Source organism: Eriocheir sinensis, chromosome 43, assembly GCF_024679095.1.
Source record: "Eriocheir sinensis breed Jianghai 21 chromosome 43, ASM2467909v1, whole genome shotgun sequence".
Classification (NCBI taxonomy): domain Eukaryota; kingdom Metazoa; phylum Arthropoda; class Malacostraca; order Decapoda; family Varunidae; genus Eriocheir; species Eriocheir sinensis.
In genome coordinates this window covers 8,058,706-8,080,036 of record NC_066551.1, presented here as the reverse complement: position 1 = coordinate 8,080,036, position 21,331 = coordinate 8,058,706, and the positions used below count along the sequence as shown (strand labels likewise).

At 41.6% G+C, this 21,331-nt stretch overlaps 1 protein-coding gene across 2 annotated transcripts in view; it reads left to right on the top strand.

Annotated features, from left to right (window-relative positions):
• Positions 1-21,331, top strand: part of LOC127010428 (synaptotagmin-1-like) — a 79,596-nt gene that overhangs the window by 41,727 nt on the left and 16,538 nt on the right. For both annotated transcript variants that reach the window (XM_050884520.1, XM_050884521.1), the window contains exons 4-6: positions 7,821-7,956; positions 12,983-13,145; positions 20,458-20,595. In XM_050884520.1, coding sequence (XP_050740477.1) covers positions 7,821-7,956; positions 12,983-13,145; positions 20,458-20,595 — 437 coding nt within the window. The remainder of the gene's footprint in view (positions 1-7,820; positions 7,957-12,982; positions 13,146-20,457; positions 20,596-21,331) is intronic.

Below are 21,331 nucleotides of genomic sequence, written 5' to 3'. Positions count from 1 at the left end.
AATTTAGCTTGACAGGAAAATGGTGATGTGTGTGTGTGTGTGTGTGTGTGTGTGTGTGTGTGTGTTACGTCTATTGTGTAAATATTGAATTTCTTTTTGCCGGAAACTGGCGGGTGAAGGGAGAGATGTGTGGGGGTGATAGGGAGATATGTAGGGGTGATGGGAGAAATGGGAGGAGGTGTTTAAGGGGAGAGGAGAGGGGAAGGAGATAGGGGGGGGATAGTGGGAAGAGGTAGTTGGGGAGAGTGCAAATGGAGAAAGCTTGTAAGGGGGACGATGTGTGTAGGGGGTGGAGGTTTGTAAGGAAAGAGGGAGAAGGTATGTAGGGGGTAAGGGAGAGGTGTATGCATGGGGAGGAGAATGATGTATGTTGGGGGAAGAAGAGAAGGTGTGTAGCAGGTGTGGGGGAGGAGGTCTGTCTGTGTGTGTGTGTGTGTGTGTGTGTGTGTGTGTGTGTGGGCGGCCCTGATGGAGTCACTTAGCGCCTCGTGTGGGTGGGTTGTGCAACTCATTCTGTCTATAAGGTTCGAAGAAAAGTGGATTTAATAAACCGTGTGTGTGTGTGTGTGTGTGTGTGTGTGTGTGTGTGTGTGTGTGTGTGTGTGTGTGTGTGCGCCGAGTTATTAACCTTTCTCTTTTTTTTTCTTTTTTTTTTGCGATATACGTTTTTTTACCATCTTTTTTATTGTGTATGTTTCGTTATTAACTTTTTCCTTCACTCGTTTTTTTTTTGTTTTTTTTTTTGTGTGTGTGTGTGCGTGTGTGTGTGTAGCTTCGTGAGTGGATTTTTTTTCTTTTTTTTTTCTTTAATTAGTCATCATTGTCTTCTCGTGTGTCAGCTCATTATGGCTCAGTAAAATTTTTCTTATATTTTTTCACCATTAGCGGTATTTTTCTGTTTTCATTTTTATCCTTTGTCAGTAATCTGGGATCTTTATATATTTTAAAATCTTTCACTTATTTTCTTGTTTTTCGTTTTCTTTTCTCGTTTTTTTTCATAGTTTGATTTTCCGTCGTTCTCGTTGTTTTATTTGTTTTTCTTTTCTTTCACTCGTTTTTTCTTTGTATTATTATCTGTCATTTTCTTTTTATATTTTTTTCCATCATTTTTTTACATTTTTTTTCTTTGTCTTGTCTTTCTTTTCTTTTTCTATTCCGTCATGTTCGTATTTTTCTCTTTTCTCAACTTTTTTTCATTTTTTTCGATTTATTTTCTTTCGTGCTCTGTATTTTTTTCTATTTTCTTATTCTTCCGCTATTCTTTTTCTTTATCTTACCCGTTTTTCTTTTCTTTTTCTATATGTCGTCAGGTTTTTTTTTCTCTACTTGTTTTTTATCTTTTCTGTTGTATCTTCTTTCTCTCATGTTCATTATTTCTTTTTTTTCCATTATTTATTCTTTCACTATCCTTTTTTTTCTTATCTGTTTTTCTTTTCTGTTTATATTCCGCGCATTCGTTGTTTTTTTTTCTTTACTCTGCTCATTATTTTATTTTCAATTTATCTTCTTTCTTGCTCTTTATTTATTCTTTTCTATTTGTTATTCATCTGCTTTCCTTTTTTGTCTTTTTCATATTCACTTTTCTTTTTCATATTCAGTCATTTTCGTTTTTTCTCCCCTTTTCATCTTTTCTGTTTTCCTTTTTCCTAGCTCGATCTTATTTTCCTTTACTCTTTTTATATATATTTTTTCATCATCTCTCGTACACGTTAATCGAAAGCATTCCAATAAGCGACTATCCACTCATTCACTTTTATTTATTTTCATGAAGTCCAATATTTTTAATCCCCGCTCGGCATTTATTTGATTTTCGTAGCTGATACATATTTTTTTTTCCCCTTCAGTTCGTCGCTGTTTTCACGACCTCTCATATTACGCGATCCTTCCCACGTAATCATATTTTTGCGTGTTTTTTCCATTAGCTTTCATTTCCTTTCATCCTCTCATATTTACCTCTTATGACATTTTGCTTGCCTGTTTTTTTCTACGTTTTTATTGGATTTTTTTTCTTTTTTACTTTTTTACTTTCCTTTTTTCTACTTTTTCCTATTTTCTTATCCTTGTTTTCGTTTTACTTTTTTACTTGTCTGTTTTTTCTTTTTCTTTTACTTTCCTTTTTTTCTTTTTTACTTTTTCCTACTTTTTCTTTTACTTTTTTTACTTTTTTCCTATTTTTTTACCTTTTAATTTTTTTTATTTTACTTTTCTGCTTGCCTGTTTTTCTTTTCCTTTTTACTTGCCTGTTTTCCTTCTACGTTTTCATATTTTGCGCGTATTTTAATTACCTTCGTTTCCTTTCATCCTCTTCGTCTCATCGGCTGCAAATATTTCATCGTTAGATTTTTATGATATTTTACCTGCCTGTTTTTCTTCTCTCGTCACTTCAATTTCCTCTTCCTCTTGATTACTTATTTGTGTGTTTATCATTTTTATGTATATTTCTTAGTCATATTTTTCCTCCGTGATCATGTTTGTCCTTCCCTTTTTTTATGGTACTAGAAAATTAACTTCACATAATTATTTTCATCTTCTAAGGCACGTTTTATTTTCTTCTTGCACATTTACTTCTTACGAATATACTCATTAGTGTGTTTTTTTTTGTCCTTGGCTTCGTTAACATCCCCATCGTTCTTCGTGACGCTGGAAACCCACTTCGTATAATCATCTTAAACATCATTACATTGCCTTTTTCCGAGTTGTTTTTTTACGTTCATTTATTTTTCCTTCTGTTCTTGGGCTCTTTTACATCCGCCTTCTCTTCCCTGACGCTGAAAAACACCTCGTAATATTATCTTAAGTATCATAACATTTCCTTCCTCATAACATTTCTTTCCTGCAAGCTAAATTCTTAAGTTCATATATTTTTCCTTCTGATCTTGGTTTCTTCATCATTCTTCGTCTTTCGTTCCTCCGCCAGGCTGATAATACAGTTCACTTAATCCTTCTCTTCCTCCTCCTCCTCCTCCTCCTCCTCTTAAATAAATAACATGACATCTTCCTCCTCCAAGCTCACTCCTTCGTATTCTCACTTATTATTTTTGCCGCGTCGTTTTCTTTATGTTCCAGATATATCACAAGGACAGACTAACCCTTTTTTATATTTTTCTGTAAATCTGTCAAAAGGGTTATATTTTTCTCTTGTTTTTCGCTGCCCATGTTGGCTTCTTTTACATCTTTTTCCATCGTCCTCGCCTTCATCCCTCGTTCCTCCTTGAAGCTGAACACACCACTTATTAGACCATCATTTTCCCATCACTCCAATCAGCCGCTCCTTCCTCCTCGCAGTCCCGGGCCCATCCTTAGAAGCTTTCAGCTCTCACAACCAATAATCCAAATCCCACAAAGGAGATTAGTCAGGTTCTTGTGCGTGTTTTTTTTCACATTCTTACTCGTAGTGCAGAAGCCTTGTCGAACTACCATTAGGCTCATGAAACAACCAAAGAAAGTACCCACAACCTCTACGAAAGCCTTATTAGATGTGTGTGTGTGTGTGTGTGTGTGTGTGTGTGTGTGTGTGTGTGTATTCAGTGACGCTCCTTTTCGCTGACGTCTTTGGTATGCTCGTCTGTGATTGGCTAGGAGGAGGAGGAGGAGGAGGAGAGAAGAAAGAGGAAGGAGCAATTAGATTATTCAGTAATTTGAAGAGAGCTATTTTTGCCGTGTGTGTGTGTGTGTGTGTGTGTGTGTGTGTGTGTGTGTGTGTGTGTGTGTGTGTGTGTGTGTGTGTGGGCGTGAAATTGCTTGAAGACGAAACTAAATCTTCGTCGTCTGAAAGAACAGTTCTGGAGGAGGAGGAATAAGAAGAGGAGGAGGAAGAGGAAGAGAAGGAGGAGGAGGAAGAGGAAGATGAGGATGAGGAACCATAAGAGAGAGAGAGAGAGAGAGAGAGAGAGACCTTGGAAACTTTGGAACAGTACCACCTAGGGAGATAAAACGAAATTGATGACGAAGTGAAAAAAAGAAAACGAGGATCAAGTCTCGGATCAGAGTGAGGAATGACACGGCGATAAAAAACACTGGAAGACGCGAACGAAAAGGAGTGAAGAAGAGAGAGGAGAGGAGAGGAGAGTAGGAGAGCAGATAATAGAGAGGAGGGGAGAAGAGGAGCAAAGAAAAGAGCAAGTAAGAAGAGAAGAGGGAAGGGGACGAAAATATTGTAAGACACGAAGGAATAGAAGTGAAGAAGAAGAGAGAGGAAAGGAGAGGAGAGTAGGAGGGTTATTAATAGAGAGGAGGAGATAAGAGGAACAAAGAGAAGAGAGAGAATGGGATGAAAATATTGAAAGACACGAAGGAAAAGTGAAGAAGAGAGGAGAGAAGAGGAGAGTAAATAATAGAGAGGAGGAGAGAAGAGCATGTAAGAAGAGAAGAGAGAGAATGGGATGAAAATATTGGAAGACACGAAAGAATAGGAGTAAAGAAGAGAGGAGAGGAGAGGAGAGGAGAAGAGAAGAGAAGAGGAGCAAAGAGAAGGACGGGTAAGAGGAGAAGAGAGAAGAGGACGAGAAGGTAACTGAAGAGGAAGATTTGAGCGGACGAAAAAGCGAGAAGAAAGACCTTCAGAATAAAGAGGACCGTAGAGGAGGCAAAAAAAAGAAGAAAAAAAAAGAAAAACGAAAAAAAACGAGAGAGAGAGAGAGAGATTAACCTTGAAGGGCGAAAGATAGCCTGCAGGAGAGAGAGAGAGAGAGAGATTATATATAAAGATGAAAGTGCCAAGGCAAATAGAAAATTCCTTTCCCCTTTCATGTCTGTCTGTCTTTCTCTCTGTCTGTCTGTTAGTCTGTCTGTCTGTCTGTCTGTCTGTCTATCTGTTAGTTCTATGTTAGTCTGTCTGTCTGTCTGTCTTTCTGTCTATCTGTTAGTTTTATGTTAGTCTGTCTGTCTGTCTGTCTATCTGTTAGTTTTATGTTAGTTTGTCTGTCTGTCTGTCTGTCTGTTAGTTCTATGTTGGTCTGTCTGTCTGTCTGTCTGTCTGTCTGTCAGGCAATCTCTATCTGTCTGCAAGAGTCTTTATAATTATCTTTTCATTTCCTCTCCTCTTTTTATCTTATCTTCTGTCGCCTTTCCTCTTCTCTTTCCTCTCCTTTCCTCTTCTCTCTTCTCCTCTCCTTTCTTTCTCTCTTCTTCTCTCCTCTCCTTTCCTCTCTCTTATCCTCTCATCTTCTCTTCTTCTCTCTTCTCTGCTCCTCTCCTTTCCCTTTTTTATATCTCCGCCTCTTCCCATCTTCTCTATTCTCCTTATATAATTCCTTCTTACCTCATCTCTATATTTTTCTCTCCTCTCCACCTCTCCTCTCCTCTTTTTCCTCTTCTCTTTACGCCTCTTCTCTTCTCACATCTCTCATCATTTCTTATATTTTCTCTCCTACTCCCCTTTCCTCTCTTCTCTCTTCTCTCCTCTCTGGTAACGAGACCGATTTAGCTACTGATGACTTGAAATTCTCTCTCTCTCTCTCTCTCTCTCTCTCTCTCTCTCTCTCTCTCTCTCTCTCTCTCTCTCTCTCTCTCTCTCTCTCTCTCTCTCTCTCTCTCTCTCAGTCTGTCTATATGTATGTCTGTCTGTCTGTTTGTCTTTCCATTTGTCTGTTGATGTGGTCGTGTTTGTCTGTTGATTTGGCCGTCACTCTGGTTTACTGTTTTGTCTTTTTTTTTGTATTGGTATGTTTTTTTATTTATTTTTGTCTTCTATTTCTTTTTTCTTTTCTACGTCTATTTCTTTTTTTTCTTTTCTATCTTCTCCCTTTCACTTTTCTCGCTCTGTAATTTCTTTTTTTCTGTATGTTTTTCTTTTATTTCTGTGTTTTATTCTTTTTCTTTTCTACGTCTATTTCTTTTTTTTCCTTTTCTATCTTCTCCCTTTCACTTTTTTCGCTCTCTAATTTCTTTTTTTTGTATGTTTTTCTTTTATTTCTGTGTTTTATTCTTTTTCTTTTCTACGTCTATTTCTTTTTTTTCTTTTCTGTCTTCTCCCTTTCACTTTTTCCGCTCTGTAATATCTTTTTTTTGTATGTTTTTCTTTTATTTCTGTGTTTTATTCTTTTTCTTTTCTACGTCTATTTCTTTCTTTCTTTTCCATCTTTGCCCTTTTAAATTTTAGTGTCGTATTTTTGTCGCGTCGTTTTCTTAATGTTCCAGATTTATCACGAGGACAGACTCAGCCATTTTTACATTTTTTGTCTCTAGCTCTGTCAGAAGTGTTATTGTTTTCTATGTTTTCTGTTTCCGTTTCGCTCCTTCCTTCTTTTTTTTCTTGTTATTTCATTTCATTACCTTCCTCCATTTCCTCTTTTGTTTTTGTTTTTCCATTCGTCTTTTTTTTTTACCAATTTCTTCCTTCCTCCATTCGTTTCTTCTCTGCTTCCTTCTTTCTTTCCACTCTTTCTCTTGTTTTGATTTCCTATTTTTCTGTTTTTCTCCTTTATTTCTTTACTGATTCACTCATTTACTAATATTTTACGGTTTTTATTTTTCTTCCTTTTTTTCCTTTCGTCCATCCTCCCTCCTTCTCTCCCTACTTTCCTTTCTTTCTTCCTTTCTTCATCGTTCATTCTTTCTTTCATTCTTTTTCTTTCTATCGTTCACTCCCTCCTTCTCTTCCTACTTTCCTGCCTTTCTTCCTTTCTTCATCGTTCATTCTTTCTTCATTCTTTCTCTTTCTATCCTTCTCTTCCTACTTTCCTTCCTTTCCTTGTCATTCATTCTTTCTTTCATTCTTTCTCTTTCTATCTTCCTCTTCCTCCTTCTCTTCCTACTTCCTTTCCTTTCCTTGTCATCCATTCTTTCTTTCATTCTTTTATCTCTATTTTCCTCTTCCTCCTCCTTTTTTAGTCAATTTTCGCTCCATTCACTGTCTTCTATTAGCCTCGTTTAAACTTTGTCTTCTCTATTTGCTCGGTAAAGTTGGGTGTCGTCATTTACTTGTTTTCTTCCTCTTTTCAAGTCTTCAGCTGTCCACCCTCGCCTTTTCTTCATTTCCTCCCCCGCCTGTTTTCCTTCAATTGATTACTCTCGTTTTCCTTTCATTCCTCCCTGTTTCTTCCTCTCCTTTCTCCTCCTCCATCACAGCTTTTTTCTTTTATTCCATTCGTCCCTGAAGCGCGTTGTCCCATTTCCTTCTTTCTCTCTCCGTTCCTTCACGCTATCACAGGTTTTTCTTTCTTTTATTTTCTTCGTTGGCTGTTCCTCTCTCTGTCCTTTTCTCTCATGTCCTCCTCTTTCTCTTTCTTTTCCTCTCTTCGTATCTTCTCTTCATCGCAGCTATACCTCCATTTTTTTCCTTTCCTTCCCCGCCTATTTTTGTCTCAGTTCATCCTTCCCTTGTCCTCCTTTTCCTTCTTTTCTTCCCTTAATCACTTTTGTCTTAACCTCCCTTTTCTCCTTTTCCTTTCTCCGGCCATTCTCATCTCAATTCATCCCTCCCTCGTCCTTTTGTTTTCCTTCCCCTCTTCCTCCTTTCATCTACCTTTCATCTGTCTTTTCCTCCCTTCTCTCCTTTCCTTCCGTGGGTGTTCTCAGTCCATCCCTCCTTTGTCATCTTCCTTCTGCTTTTCTTCTTCCTTTCATCCATCCTTTCATCACAATTTGTCTTTTCTTCCCTCTATCTTTCCTTTCCCGGCCATTCTCCTCACAGTCCCTCCCTCCCTTGCCGTCTTCCTTCTTGTCTTCCTTCCTCAGTTACTCCTCTATCACAACTTAATATTTTCTTCCATTCTTTCCTCTGCCCTACTCACAGTCCCTTACTCCCTTGTCCTCCTCCTCCTTCTCTTTCTCATCTCCCTTCGGTACAATTCTTCATCCCGTTTTCTTTTGCCACACAGAGGAGGAACGAAGGAGACGTCAGAAGGAGCGCATGAGCCTTGTGGTACCCGGCGCTGCCCCGACCCTATGCCTGCCGCCTCTCGCCCAGCAATCTCCGTCCCGCCAGGTCGCCAACCTACCGGAGCTGCCCTTCCAGTGAGTGTTCGGGGGTGTGGTGGGGGAGTGGGGGGGAAGAGAGGGCGGGAATGGGTGTGTGTGTATGAGAGTGGGAAGGAGGGGTAGTGGTATGTGGAAGTATGGGTGGATGTGTGTGGGTGTGGGTGGATGTATGGGTTGTTGAGGGTGGGGGGTGTTGAGGGAAGGAGTATTGAGGGAGAAGTATAGGTGTGTGTGTGTGTGGAGGTTGTTATGTGTTATTGTTATGTGTGTTACTGTCCTCCTCCTCCTCCTCCTCCTCCTCCTCCTCCTCCTCTTCCAGATCCTTTGTGCTCATATTTTGATTAATTTCTTGCTTATTTTTGTCCTTTTTGTTGCTTCTTTTTTTCTATCTTTTTTTGTATATGTTCGTGATGTACTTGTTCTTCTTTTTCTTGTTCTTGTTCTTCTATTATATTCTTCTTCTTTTTTTTCATTCTTGTTTTCATTCTCTTTTATTCTGTTTATGTGTTTTTAGAGAGAGAGAGGAATACACACACCGCAATATATGAATGGCAAGGTTTTTCTCCCCAGTGGTTCCCTTCATCGCCTTAGCAACAGGAGTCCTCATTTCGCCTCTCCTCCTTTCTTTTCCCCTCCTCCCCTCCACCCCCCCCCCTTTCCCCTCCCCCTACCCCCTGTCTTTTCCTCCATGTTTACTTGTCACCAATCTTTTTATCGCCTCTTCTGATCTCCGTTCTTATGCCTTTATTCCTTCATTCTTTCTTCTTTCCTTTCTTTCTTATTTCCTCTTACGTTTCCTTCCTTATTTCGTTTATTTTTTTCCTTTTATTTTATCAATCTCCTGTCCCTTTCTTTTGCTTCTCTCCATTCTTGTCTTTCTCTTCTTTGACGCCTCCTTCCTTCCTTCCTTGTTTCTTTTTCCTTGTTCGCTTCTTACCGATCTTCTCCTTTTCCTTCTTTTCCCCTTTCGTATTTCCTCTTCTTCCACGTTTCTTTCCTTCCTTCCTTCATTCTTTCTTCCTTTTTCTTTACTTTTTACCAATGTTTTCTTTTTCCCTCCTTTACTTCTTTCCGTTCGCATTTCCTCTTCTTTCACTCCTCCTCCCTTCCTGTGTTTCTTCCTTTCTTCTGCTTTCTTGTCCTTATTTTCTCTTCTTCCCTCCCTCTCTTCTCGTTTCTTCCTTCCATTCCTCCTCTCAGCTCTCATTTAACTTTCTCAATTCTTACTTCATCTTATTTCACCTTCTTTCCTTTCTTTCGTCCTTCCTTCCTTCCCTCCTTTCTTTTTTCCCTCCTTCCTTCCCTCCTTTCTTCGTCCGTTCATTCGTTCCTTCTTTCCTTTCCTTTCCTTTCCTTTTTTCTTTTTTTTTCTTTTCCCTATCTTATCTTCCTTCCTTCATTCATTCATTCATTCATTTCTCTTTTCCTTCTTTTTTCTTTCCCTCCTTCTTTCCCTCCTTTTTTCGTCCGTTCATTCGTCCCTTCTTTCCTTTCCTTCTTTTCTTCTTCTTTCATTTCCATATCTTATCTTCCTCCCTTCCTCCCACCCTTCTCTTTCTTATCCTTTCTTCCTCTCCCACCGTCCTCTCTCTTATCCTCTCTTTCCCATCCCTGTCCTTTCCTCTCCTTCCCTCACCTCTCATTCCTTCCTCTCTACACTTCTCCCTCCCTCAGAAAGCCTGGGCATCTATGGCTAAGTGAATAAGAGAGAGAGAGAGAGAGAGAGAGAGAGAGAGAGAGAGAGAGAGAGAGTAATATATCTTCTGAGTGTGTATATCGAGTAAACTTTTGTGTGCGTCATGCAGTTGAAAAAATAAATATAAAAAAAATAGTCTGAGAAAGAGAGAGAAACAAAAGTAAAAAGAATTAAGAAACTTTAAAGAATGAAAAACAAAACAAACTCGAAAAAAAAAATAAAAGACCACAAAGGTAGTATATTAGGACAAGGGGGGAGGAGGGGGGGGGGGGGAACAAAGGCAGACGAAATGAGAAGTATAATAAAAAAAAAATAGATACAAACAGCGGCAAAAATGAACATCAAGAGTAGTCTGGGATTAGAAGAGGGAATTCCCCGGCGCTGAGAAAAAAAAAAGGAAAAAAATAAAACCCCGTGGAAAAAATGAGATCAAAGAAGCGTGAGAGAGAGAGAGAGAGAGAGAGAGAGAATAAAAAAGAGAAAGAGGGTGAAGGTCAGAATCAGGGAGAGGGAAAATATATGAATGGAAGGAAGGGAAAAGAAAATGAGCAGGGAAAAAGACGAAAGAGGGAACGAGAGAGGAAGGTAAATAAAGTTGAAGGTCGGTGGGGAGAAATAAGAAAGAAGGAGAAAAAGACTGAGTGAAGGGGAATGAGAGGAATAGCAGGAAGGTGGAGAGATGCTGAGGAGTTTGAATTGAACACGAAGGAAGGAAGAACAAAGGTATAGAGAAGACAAACAGGGAAACAGAGAACGGAGAACAGTGGAGAGATGTAAGAACAGTAAAGGGGATAGCGAGGTCAAAGAGGAGGAGGAGGAGGAGGAATAAATAGTTACAGGTAGGGAAGGAAGGAGATGGGAAGGGAGAAAGAAGAGGAGGAGGAAGAGGAGGAGGAGGAGGAGGATTAAATATTTACAGGTAGAAAAGGAAGGAGATTGGAAGGTAGAAAACGAGGAGGAGGAGGAGGAGGATTATACGAGTAGTTACAGGTAGGAAAGGAAGGAGATGGGAAGGTAGAAAGAAGAAGAGGAAGAGGAGGAGGAGGAGGAGGAGGAGGAGGATTAAATATTTACAGGTAGGAAAGGAAGGAGAAGGGAAAGTAGAAAGAAGGTTGTTGGGAGATCGACATAGAAAGAAGGCTGAGGAATACGGAGAGGTAGGAAAGAAGATTAAAAACATAAGAACATAAGAAGTCAGTAAGAGGCCGATGGGGTCTTGTAAACCTAACCCCACCTAACCTCACTATCCATGAATTTCCCTAACCTTATCTTGGGTGTATCTACCGCACTGCCACTCACTTTAACTACCAAGGCTGTTTCATTCATCCACCACTCCACTGATAATCCAATTCTTGCCTATGTCTTTGTTGAGTCAGAGGTCATCCAAATCAGACCCATTAGCCTCCCACCCCGCCCTGCCCCGCCTCATGGTCACGGATATAAGACATATAATCAGTAGCGTGTTAGGTCATCTTACTCGAGGCTCTCCCCCCACCCCCACCCCGAGAGCAGCTGTTGAGGCGAGGTGATCCCCGTCAAGCTTCGCCGCTCATCCCGCGTCCAAGAGCATTTCCAGCCCAAAAATATCTTGGTGGTTTTAGGAAAGGACATCGAAACGTATAGCCAACTACCCCCCCTCCTCCTCCTCCTCCTCCTCCTCACAAAGCTGCGTATCCGTCTAGACCAGATTGCTTTTGTCAACCGCTGAGAGTGTTATCAGGTGACCTCGGGCATTGTAGGGGAGGAGGAGGAGGAGGATGATATAGAGGAAATGAAGAGGAAGGATCAAAGAGAGGAAAGAAGATTGGCAAGAGGGAAGAATGGTTATGGGAGGAATATACGTAAGAAATAAGAGGAGGGCGCAGAGGAAAGGAATAAAGGACGATAGAAACGATAGATGAAGGTGCGTAAATAAGGAAGCAAGGAATGGAAGATAAATTGAGAGGAGGATACAATAAAGAAGAGGAGAATGGGAAGATAAATAGAATGGATAGAGGAGGAATGCAGACAAGAATGGGAAGCAGAGGGAAGGAATAAAGGAGGGGAGCCGTGTGGTAAGTAAAGGAAAAGGCAGTAAGGATAAAATAGAGCAAAAGAAATGTGTGAGGAACTGATATTTGTGTATGCAACATCAGCAAGATAAGGAGGTAACGGAAATGTGAAGATAATGAAGGAAAGAGAAGGGAAGGGCGGGGATAGGAAGGGAAAGGAAGAGAAGGGAAGGGAAAGGAAGGGAAGGGAAGGCAAGAGAAGAGAAGAGAAGAGAAGAGAAGAGAAGAGAAGAGAAGGAAGGGAAGGGAAAGGAAGAGAACAGAACAGAACAGAAGAGAACAGAAGAGAAGGAAAGGAAAGAAAGGAAAGGAAAGGGATGGGATGGGATGGGATGGAAAGGGATGGGATGGGATGGGAAGGAAAGGAAAGGAAAGGGAGAAGAAGAAAGGGGAAGGCAAGGAAAGGGAAGGGAAGGGAAGGGAAGGGAAGAGAAGGACAGGACAGAACAAGAAAAAAAGGGAAGGGAAGTGAAGGGAAGAGAAGGAAAGGGAAGGGATGGGAATGGAAGGAAATATGAGGAAGAGGAGGAGAGGGGAAGTGAGGGAAGAAGAGGGAAGGGGTTAGGAGGGGGAGGAGGGGGAGGAGGAGGATTAGCGTCATAAAGTCTGAATAGAGAGAGAGATCAGACAAGTGAGTTTTATTGCTATTCCTCTTGTAGGGCTATTCATCTCTCTCTCTCTCTCTCTCTCTCTCTCTCTCTCTCTCTCTCTCTCTCTCTCTCTCTCTCTCTCTCTCTCTCTCTATCTCTATCTATCTATCTATCTATCTATATCTATCTATCTATCACATTTCTTACCTACATCCTTTACTCATTTCCTGTACTCACCCATCCGCTTATTCTCCCCTCCCCCTCTTTCTCTCCCCCCAGGACGAACAACACCTCCACCTACACCATTTATCTATCCATCCATCTATCTATCTACTTTAATATCTATCTACCCATGTCACGTTCCTTACCCACATCCCTCACTCATATCCTTTACTCACAGATTTTCTTTACTCTTCTTTCCCCAGGACGAACACCCCCACCTACACCATTTATATATCTATCTATCCATCTTATCTATCTACTTCAATATCTATCTACCTATGTCACGTTCCTTACCCACATCCATCACTCATATCCTTTACTCACAGATTTTATATTCCCATTCTCTCCCCAGGGCGAACAAAACCCCCACCTACACCATTTATCTATCTATCTATCCATCTATCTATCTACTTCAATATCTATCTACCTATGTCACGTTCCTTACCCACATCCATCACTCATATCCTTTACTCACAGATTTTATTTTCCCATTCTCTCCCCAGGACGAACAGCGCCCCGACCTACACCAAGCAAAGCCACATTAGTCCCCAGCACGGCACACAGGAGTCCAACACCCTCCTCGGCTCCCTCTCCTCCAAGCGGGACTCCACCTACTCCTCCATGTCCGAGTACTCCGGCAGGACCTCGCCCACCAACTCCTGCAGGGTAAGTGTTTTATGGTGCTGTTTTGTGACCCCATGGAAAGGTTAAGTTAGGTTAGGTTAGGTTAGGTTAAGTTTTGTGACCCCGTGGGAAGGTTATGTTAGGTTATGTTAGGTTAAGTTTTGTGACCCCGTGGAAAGGTTTGATTAGGTTAGGTTTTGTGACCCCGTGGAAAGGTTAGGTTAGGTTTTGTGACCCCGCGAAAGGAGTGAAAGGGTGAAGGGTCGTTGGTGTTGTGCTTTGTTATCCCGTGGAAATGAGTGAAAAGGTAAAGCTAGAAGGTAAATAATGTTTTGCGACCCCGTTGAAGTGAGTGAAAGGGTGAAGGGTGGATGATGGACTGTTTTATTACCCCGTGGAGTTGAGTGAATACCTGAGTGAGTGGTCGATCTAATAAAGCTAACATAAATGGTGGCAGCGGTGGGATATTTTTTTTGTTACCCCGTTGAAATAAGTGAAAGGGTAAAGGTGGATGGTGAATAATGTTTTGTGACCTCGTGGAATAAATGAAAGAGTGAAAGGTGGTGGCGTTTGCCTTGTTCCGCCCGTAGAATTGAGGGAATGAGAGTGTGAGTGGTTCATCTTATATAACTAACATTAAACTGGTGGCAGGGGTGGGATACATTGTTACCCCGTAGAAATGAGTGAATGGGTGAGTGAGTGGTGATGGTGCGCTGATATGCCTCCTCTTCATCCTTTTCCTCTTCATCCTCCTCCTTCTATTCCACCTCCTCCTCCTCTTCCTTCTTATCCATCTATTTTAAGCTCACGTCCAGCCGTAATACAGTTTACTTACGATGCAAATATGCGAGAAGAGCTGTTTGATGTATATGAGAGAGAAAGGGAAAGAGAAAAAATAACCGAACGTGTAAATTGGAAGTCCTTTGTCTCTTCTTTTTCCCTTTTTGCCATAATGTAGTCAAGTCCCTCCGCCGCAGTTTAAGTCGACGAGTAAGCGCATCACACTTCACTTCGCGCCGGAGATGTGATTGGCGGAGTTGAAAAGAGGATCGTGATGAAGAGGCTTGGAATAAAAGCTCCTGAAGTGTCTCTCGTGTATTTAGTGTTTGCTGAAGAGGAGGCGTGTGAGGGCAGCTGGCCATTGATTGATTGATTGCGAGAGAGAAAAAAAATTGAAGTGAGTGAGATAACGATAGGGAATAAGTGGAGTAGGTAAAGGAGAAGGAATTGAAAGATAAATGAGAGAGCGATGTGTGTGAAGATAATGATTTGTGTTCAACGGAAATGGCCTAAACGGAAAGGGAAAACATAGGAAATGAAGTTAGAAGGGAAGGGGAAGAGGAATAGAGAAGAAAAAGAAAGAGAAGATAATGCAAGGTAAAAGAGGAATGGGGAGGATATAGAGGAGAAGGGAAAGTACAGATCAGGAAGTTAAGGGAAAGGACGAACAGGGAAACGGGCGGAGAAGGGAAGAAAAGTATGGAGAAAGGAAGAGGAGAGGAAAAATGGAATTAAAAGGGAAAGTATAAATAGTGAAGTTAAGTGAAGGGAAACGGAGAGAAAAGGGGAGGAGAAGGGAAGGGAAAGTACACACAATGAAGTTGAGACAAGGAGAAAAAAGTGAATAGGAGGAAGAGGAGAAGGAAAGGAAAGGAAAAAAGGTAAAGGATGGAAGATGAGGGGAAAGGGAAGAAGGGAAGGAAGGTATAGAAACCGAAGAGAACGGGGAAGAGGAGAAGGGATGGAAAGAAAAAAGCATGGAAAGGTAAAAGAAAGAAGAAAGTGAATTGAACAAACCAGTAAAAGAAAAACTAGAAATCCATGCACAAAATATATGCAGCGAACGTTAGCTATGTGGAGGGAGTCTGAAGGGCGTCCGTAGCGTGAGGGGAGGGGAGCGAGGTACCTGAAGTGGCTACCTCTCAAACTCTTGCCCAGAAAAGTCTGACAATAGAGTCGAAGTAAAAGTTTCAAAAGAGTGAATCCGGGAGTTTGTTACGTTTAACTTTGAGAGGAGGAGAGTTTAGACAGAGAGCGAAGGAAGTAAATATGTAGAGTAGTGCTTAAGAGAGAATAAATAATGAGAGAGATTAAGATAGATAAAGTATGTGTGTGTGTGTGTTTTGGACAGAAGACTGGAAGGAAAATTGCAAAGGAGTATCTTGTAGTTTGTTGTGTTTAACTTTGAGAAGAGGAGACTTTAGGTAGCGAGTGAAGGAAATAAATGTGTTTGAGTGCTTAGGAAGAATATGTTATGAAAAATAGAGCAGATAAGGTTTGTGTATATAGTATCTTAGTAGTTTGTTGTGTTTACCTTTGAGAATAGAAGAGTTTAGACAGCGAGTGAAGGAAATAAATGTGTTAGAGTGCTTAGGAAGAATATATAATGAAAAATAGAGAGAGATAAGGTTTGTGTATATGATATCTTAGCAGCTTGTTGTGTTCACCTTTGAGAATAGAAGAATTTAGACAGCGAGTGAAGGAAATATATATGTAAAGTAATGTTGAAAAAGAGTATATAATGAAAAATAGAGATAGGTAAGGATTGTGTATATAGTATCTTAGCAGCTTGTAGAGAGTGAAGGAAACAAACATGTATTCTATTGTTGAGAGATAGAGAGACGTGAGGTATGCGTGTGTGTGTATAGAAAGCATATAGGTCAAAGGAACAGCTCGCCTTTTGTTGCAGTAAATTGCCAACGCTGCGGGCAAAAGGGAAGGGAGGCCGGAGGGAAGGAGTAAATTAAAAGAGAAAGAACGAGAGTCAAAAAATCCCTGACTGACCACTCCTTCCTGAAAAAAAGCCAGATGGAAAAGGTTGAGAAAAAGCCTCCAATTTTTCCTCTTTTTAAATCTTTTATTCGAGGGAGAGCAAGCAAAAGCGAGGGGGAGAGAGAGAGAGAGTGTGTGTGTGTGTGTGTGTGTGTGTGTGTGTGTGTGTGTGTGTGTGTGTGTTAAAGGTGGATAGGTCTTTATTCTCAGGTGGTGTAGCATTCTCGTATCTTTTTTTTTCTCTGTCACACACCACCACCACCACCACCACCACCACCATCACCTCGCGAAACGCCGCCATATTTCCATAACAAGGTTTCCCAACAATCAGGTTAGCTAGCCTTCCCCGCCCCCATCCTTCTCTCCTCCTCCCCCTCTCCCTCCCTCTCCTTCCTCCTTTCCTTCCTCCCTCCTCCTCCCCTCTTTCCATTAGCATCTCCCCTCACCTCTCAGCCACTTTCCCCTTCATTCACTTTCCACGGTCATGGTCACTCACTCACTCACTCACTCACACTCACTCACTCACACTCACTCACTCACTCACTCACTAACTTTTGCTTCCCTCACCACAGAACTATTTACTCCACTTCCACCACCAACACCTCCATTGCCTCCTCCACCACCTCCATTTACTCCTCTACCACCACCACCGCCAGAACCTCCACCACAATATCCAATCCTCCACCACCATCACCAGAACCTTTTCCACACTATCCGCTCCATTTCCATCACCTCCATCATCACCACCTCCATCACCACCACCACCACCACTACCGCGACCATTATTATTACCTTCACCTGACGCCTGTAATTGCCGTCGCCCAATCAAAGGCTTCAGGTGACACTAATACGATAAAGGACGAAGGAACGGGAGGGAAGGAGGGAGAGAGGGCGGGAAGGAGGGGAAGGGAAAGGAAGGGTAGGGAAAGGAAGGAAATGGAAGGGAGGAAAAGAGGGTGGGAGGAAAGAAGGAAGGAGGAAAGGGAGGAAAGAAGGAAGGGAAAGGAAGGGAAGGGGAAGGGAAGGAAGTTACAGCCGGTCTGACGAAGGAAAGATAAAGGATATAAGGAGGGAGAGAGAAGGTGACTGAAACAGGGAGAGAAAGGAAAGGGTATGGAGGAAGACAGGGAAAGAGATGGAGGGAAAGGAAATGATGAGAATAAAGAGAGGAACAGGAAGAAAGAAAGAGGGAAAGGGAAGGGTATGGAGGAAGGGAAGGAAAAACAGAAAAAAAGGAGGGGAAAAAAATGGATAAAGATAAAGAGAGATATAGTAGGAAAGAAAGCGGGAGAGGGAAGGGTAAGAAGAAAGAGGAGCAAGAGGAAAGAAAGAGGGAAAAAGAAGAGTAAGAAGAAAGAGAGGATCAGGAGGAAGAAATAAGAGAAAGAAACGGAGAAAGTAGCAGGAGGAAAGACTGAGGGGAAGGTAAGCAGAAAGGAAGGAAGAAAGAAAGAAAGAAAGAAAGAAAGAAAGAAAGAAGGAAGGGAGAAAGAAAGAAAGACAGACAGACAGACAGACAGACAGACAGACAGACAGACAGACAGACAGACAGAAAGAAAGAAAGAAAGATAAATAAAATAAAACAAGGAGGCTCAAACAAACTAGGACGAATGAGGAGGATAATGAGGAAAGAAAAAGCAGAAGGATAGACAGAATAAAAGAAGGGAAGGGAAGGAATGCGAAGGAAGGAAGGAAGGCAGGGAGAGAGAACAAAAAAGTGAAAGGAGAATTTGTCGATAATTAGTTAACCTTCATCATAACGACGCCTTACCTGCACCTGAACACCTGTGGGCGGCGGTAATGAACGTGCCTCAGCGGTTGTCTTGTCGTAATCTCCATCTTGTCTTCTTTTCTTCCTCTCCCTCTTAACCTTCATCCTGTCGCCTCCTTTTTATTCCTTTACTTCTTGATTCTCTTCCTGTCATTATTTTTTATTCCTGTCTGTTCATTCTTCATCTTTCTGTCCATCTTGTCTTCTTTTTCTTCTTCTCCCTCTAAACCCTCATCCTGTCTCCTCCTTTTTATTCCTGTTCCTCTTAATTCTCTTCCTGTCATTATTTTTATTCCTGTTTATCTTCATTCTCTTTCTGTCATTTCCTTTTTAGCAGTTTTTCCTCTTCATCTTTCTGTCCATCTTGTTTTCCTTTTCTTCCTCTCCCTCTTAACCCTCATCCTGTTGCCTCCTTTTTATTCCTATTCCTCTTAATTCTCTTCCTCTCGTTATTTTATTCCTGTTTCTCTTCATTCTCTTTCTGTCATTTCCTTTTTAGCAGTTTTCCTCTTCATCTTTCTGTCATCTTTTTATTCATTTTCCTTTTGATTCTCTTCCTGTCTTCTCCTTTTTACTCCTTTTCCTCTTGATCCTCTTATTTTGTCATCTTTTTATCCTCTTCCCTCTTTATCGTCTTCCTGTCATCTCCTCTTTATTCGGCTCCTCTTGATCCTCTCTTCCTCTCATCTCCTTTATCACTTCTTTTCCTCTTGATCTTCTCTTTGTCACCTTCATTTTTATTCACTTCCTTCGTAATCCTCCTGTTTAACCTTTTTATACTCTCATCTGTGCCACTCAGTCTATATATATCCAGACACATCATTATTACTTCTGTTTTCCATCTGATTAAGGTATTTGGCAAGAGTTTATTCGGGTTTGGATTCCTTTCGCAGTCACGCGCTCCGCTTCTTAATTGGGATCAAATTCTACCCCTCACGCTGCACGCACGCACTCGTTGATGTCATGCTTCGGGTCGCGGGGTGCTGAGGTGCTGAGGCTTTCCGGTGTCCGCTAAGAGAGGGCCATCACTAGGGAAAGAGATAAAAAAGAGCATCAGTGTTGGGAGGGGCGGGCATGGAAGGCTTCGGGTAGAGGGTTAAGTGCCATATTCATAAACCTTTCGTCTTCCAATCACACACATTCGACAAGGCTTTCGTAGTCGTTGTGTGAATTTCCACGGGTAGCGACAACGATGGGACGATCATTGTAACGTTATGATTCGTTTACGTAATGTTGATGTGGATTGTTGTGTGTGTGATGTTTGGAATCGTATTTAAAGGCAATAGATAGTTATTATAAGGTAGTTGTTGTTTTTCCGGATGGCCTCGGAACATTTTTAAGGGTGCTGATCGTGTTTGTAGGATTATTTGTGCTTTATGTTTCCAAGTTTACTGCTGATGTATTTCTGTAAGGTTTGGGACTCTTCATAAAGTTAATAGATCTCGTTTGTTATTTTGATCGTATTTGATAAGACTGAAACTACTTTTATAAATGACTGACTTCCCTGTTAACTATTCCAGCTCGTGTATTAAGTGCTTTGATCGTTAATTTGTCTTGGATACTATATTAAGGTTTTGACACGCTAATGAAAATTGCAAGCCGGTAATAAGAGGAAAGGGAGGAAAGGAGAGGAGGAGGGAGAAAGAGAGGAAGGGAGGGGATAGAGGGAGGGAGTGCCAGCAGGTGGGACGTCTTTGTACCTGGCTGGGCGTCGTAATTAAGGTGTGTAAGGAGGCTGATGCTGCTGTTCATTCACCCACTGTTGTTGTTGCTTCTAAATCCGTCCATCTTGTGTGAGGCTAACGATGATCATGACTCCTTTTCAACGTGTACTTAATTGACTCCGGTTATAATGAGAGAGAGAGAGAGAGAGATTATAATTACACGGCGTGACGTCATACACTCATAAGCACGCAACAAAGGGTACGGGTCAGCCACAGACAGGTTACATACGCCCTTAGACCAATTTCCTTAGGTCGTAGCGCTCACCGCCTCGACACGATTAGATTAGTCCAGGGTGACCCCATGATATATCCCCCCCCCCCCAATCCTTCTCTCCATTCCCCTTCCTTTCCTTCCCTTGCCTTTCTTCTGTTCGCTTTCCTTCCCTCCCATTCCATTCCTTTCCTCTCCCTTTTTTTTGTTTCCTTTGCTTTCCTTTCCTTTTGTTTCCTTTCCTTTCCTTTCCTCTCCTTTTGTTTCCTTTCCTTTCCTTTCCTCTCCTTTTGTTTCCTTTCCTTTCCTTTCCTTTCCTTTCCTTTCCTTTTGTTTCCTTTCCTTTCCTTTCCTTTTCTTTTCTTTCCTTCCATTACCTTCCCTCCCTCTTTACCTTATTTTCCCATCCTTTCCTTCCCTTCCCTAAACTTCCTCTCTCGTCCTTTCCTTTCTCTTTCTATCCTTTTCCTTCTTCTCCCTTCCTATCTACTTACCATTTCTTACCACCTTTTCCTTCCCATCTCTTACTTTCCCTTCCTCCCACCCTACCCATTACCTTTCCATCTCTTAAATTCACTTCCCTTTTCGTTTTCGTTCCCAGCTCTCCCTTCCCTTCCCTTCTTCTCCCATTCCACCTCTTTCCTTCCCAGCTCTCTTGTTTCCCCTTCCCTTTCCCTTTCCGTTCCTACCTCTTCCTTCCCATCACTTAAGTCACGTCCCATCCCGTCCCCCTCCCCTCCCCTCCCTTTCCTTACCGTCCCTTCCTTCCTCATCCTGTATATATTATCAACGTGACCGACCGACCACCTTTCCTTTCCTCCAACAACGATCTTTTTGGCCTGCCTCTGGACTAACTTGTGGCCTCTTGTGTTTCAGAGCAGCGTGGGGGACAGCGTGGGCAGCGGCGTGGGCAGTCCTGTGGGGGGAGAAGCCCAGGGTCACCTCTCCTTCGGCCTGCAGTACGTGGTCACCAGCCCCGAATCCAACAGCGGCAAGCTCGTCATCACTGTCTTGGTGAGTGGGTTGGCGAGACGCGGGTCGAGGTCATGTTCCTCCCTTGCCTTCCTGTATAGCTTGTTTCCTTTATTCATTGTTTCCTTTTCTCCTTTCTTTTCTTTGTTTTTTTCCTTCGTATTTCGTTTCTTTTGTCTATTCTTTGCCTGCTTTCGTAACGTCACTCTTTCTCCTTTATTTCCTCCTTTTGTTTCTTCATACTTTGTTACTTCAGTCAGTTTTTTAGCCTTTTTTTCTTCTCATTCTTCCTTAACTTCCTTCCTTACGTACTTTCTTTCTCCTTTCTTTCTTGTTTCCTTCATATCTCGCTTCCTCTGTCTACTCTTTGCCTGTTTTAACATCTTCCATTCTCTCCTCCACCTACTTTTATTTCCTCTATCATTTCTACCGTCTACTCTTTGCTTGTTTTGTCATCTTCCTTTCTTTTTCCATATTTACTTTTCCCTCTGTATTTCCTCCTTAGTTTCGCTTTCGTTCCTTTCTTCTTTTCCCTTTGCATCCTGCCTCCATTCCTTCACTAAGTTGATTTGTTGAGACTCATATCCGTTCGCTGTGTGCCACTTCGCTTCCCTTCATTTCCGTCTGTTCCTTCGCTTTTCCTCTTTCTGGTAAGTAACTCGGTTTGATCAGGCTTTCCACTTTCTCTCTTTCCTTGAGTGAGAATGTAGAAGCAGATTATCCTTCTCTTTCTCCGTGTTTTGCTTTCCTTCCCATCTTTCTTCTTCTTCTCTCTTCT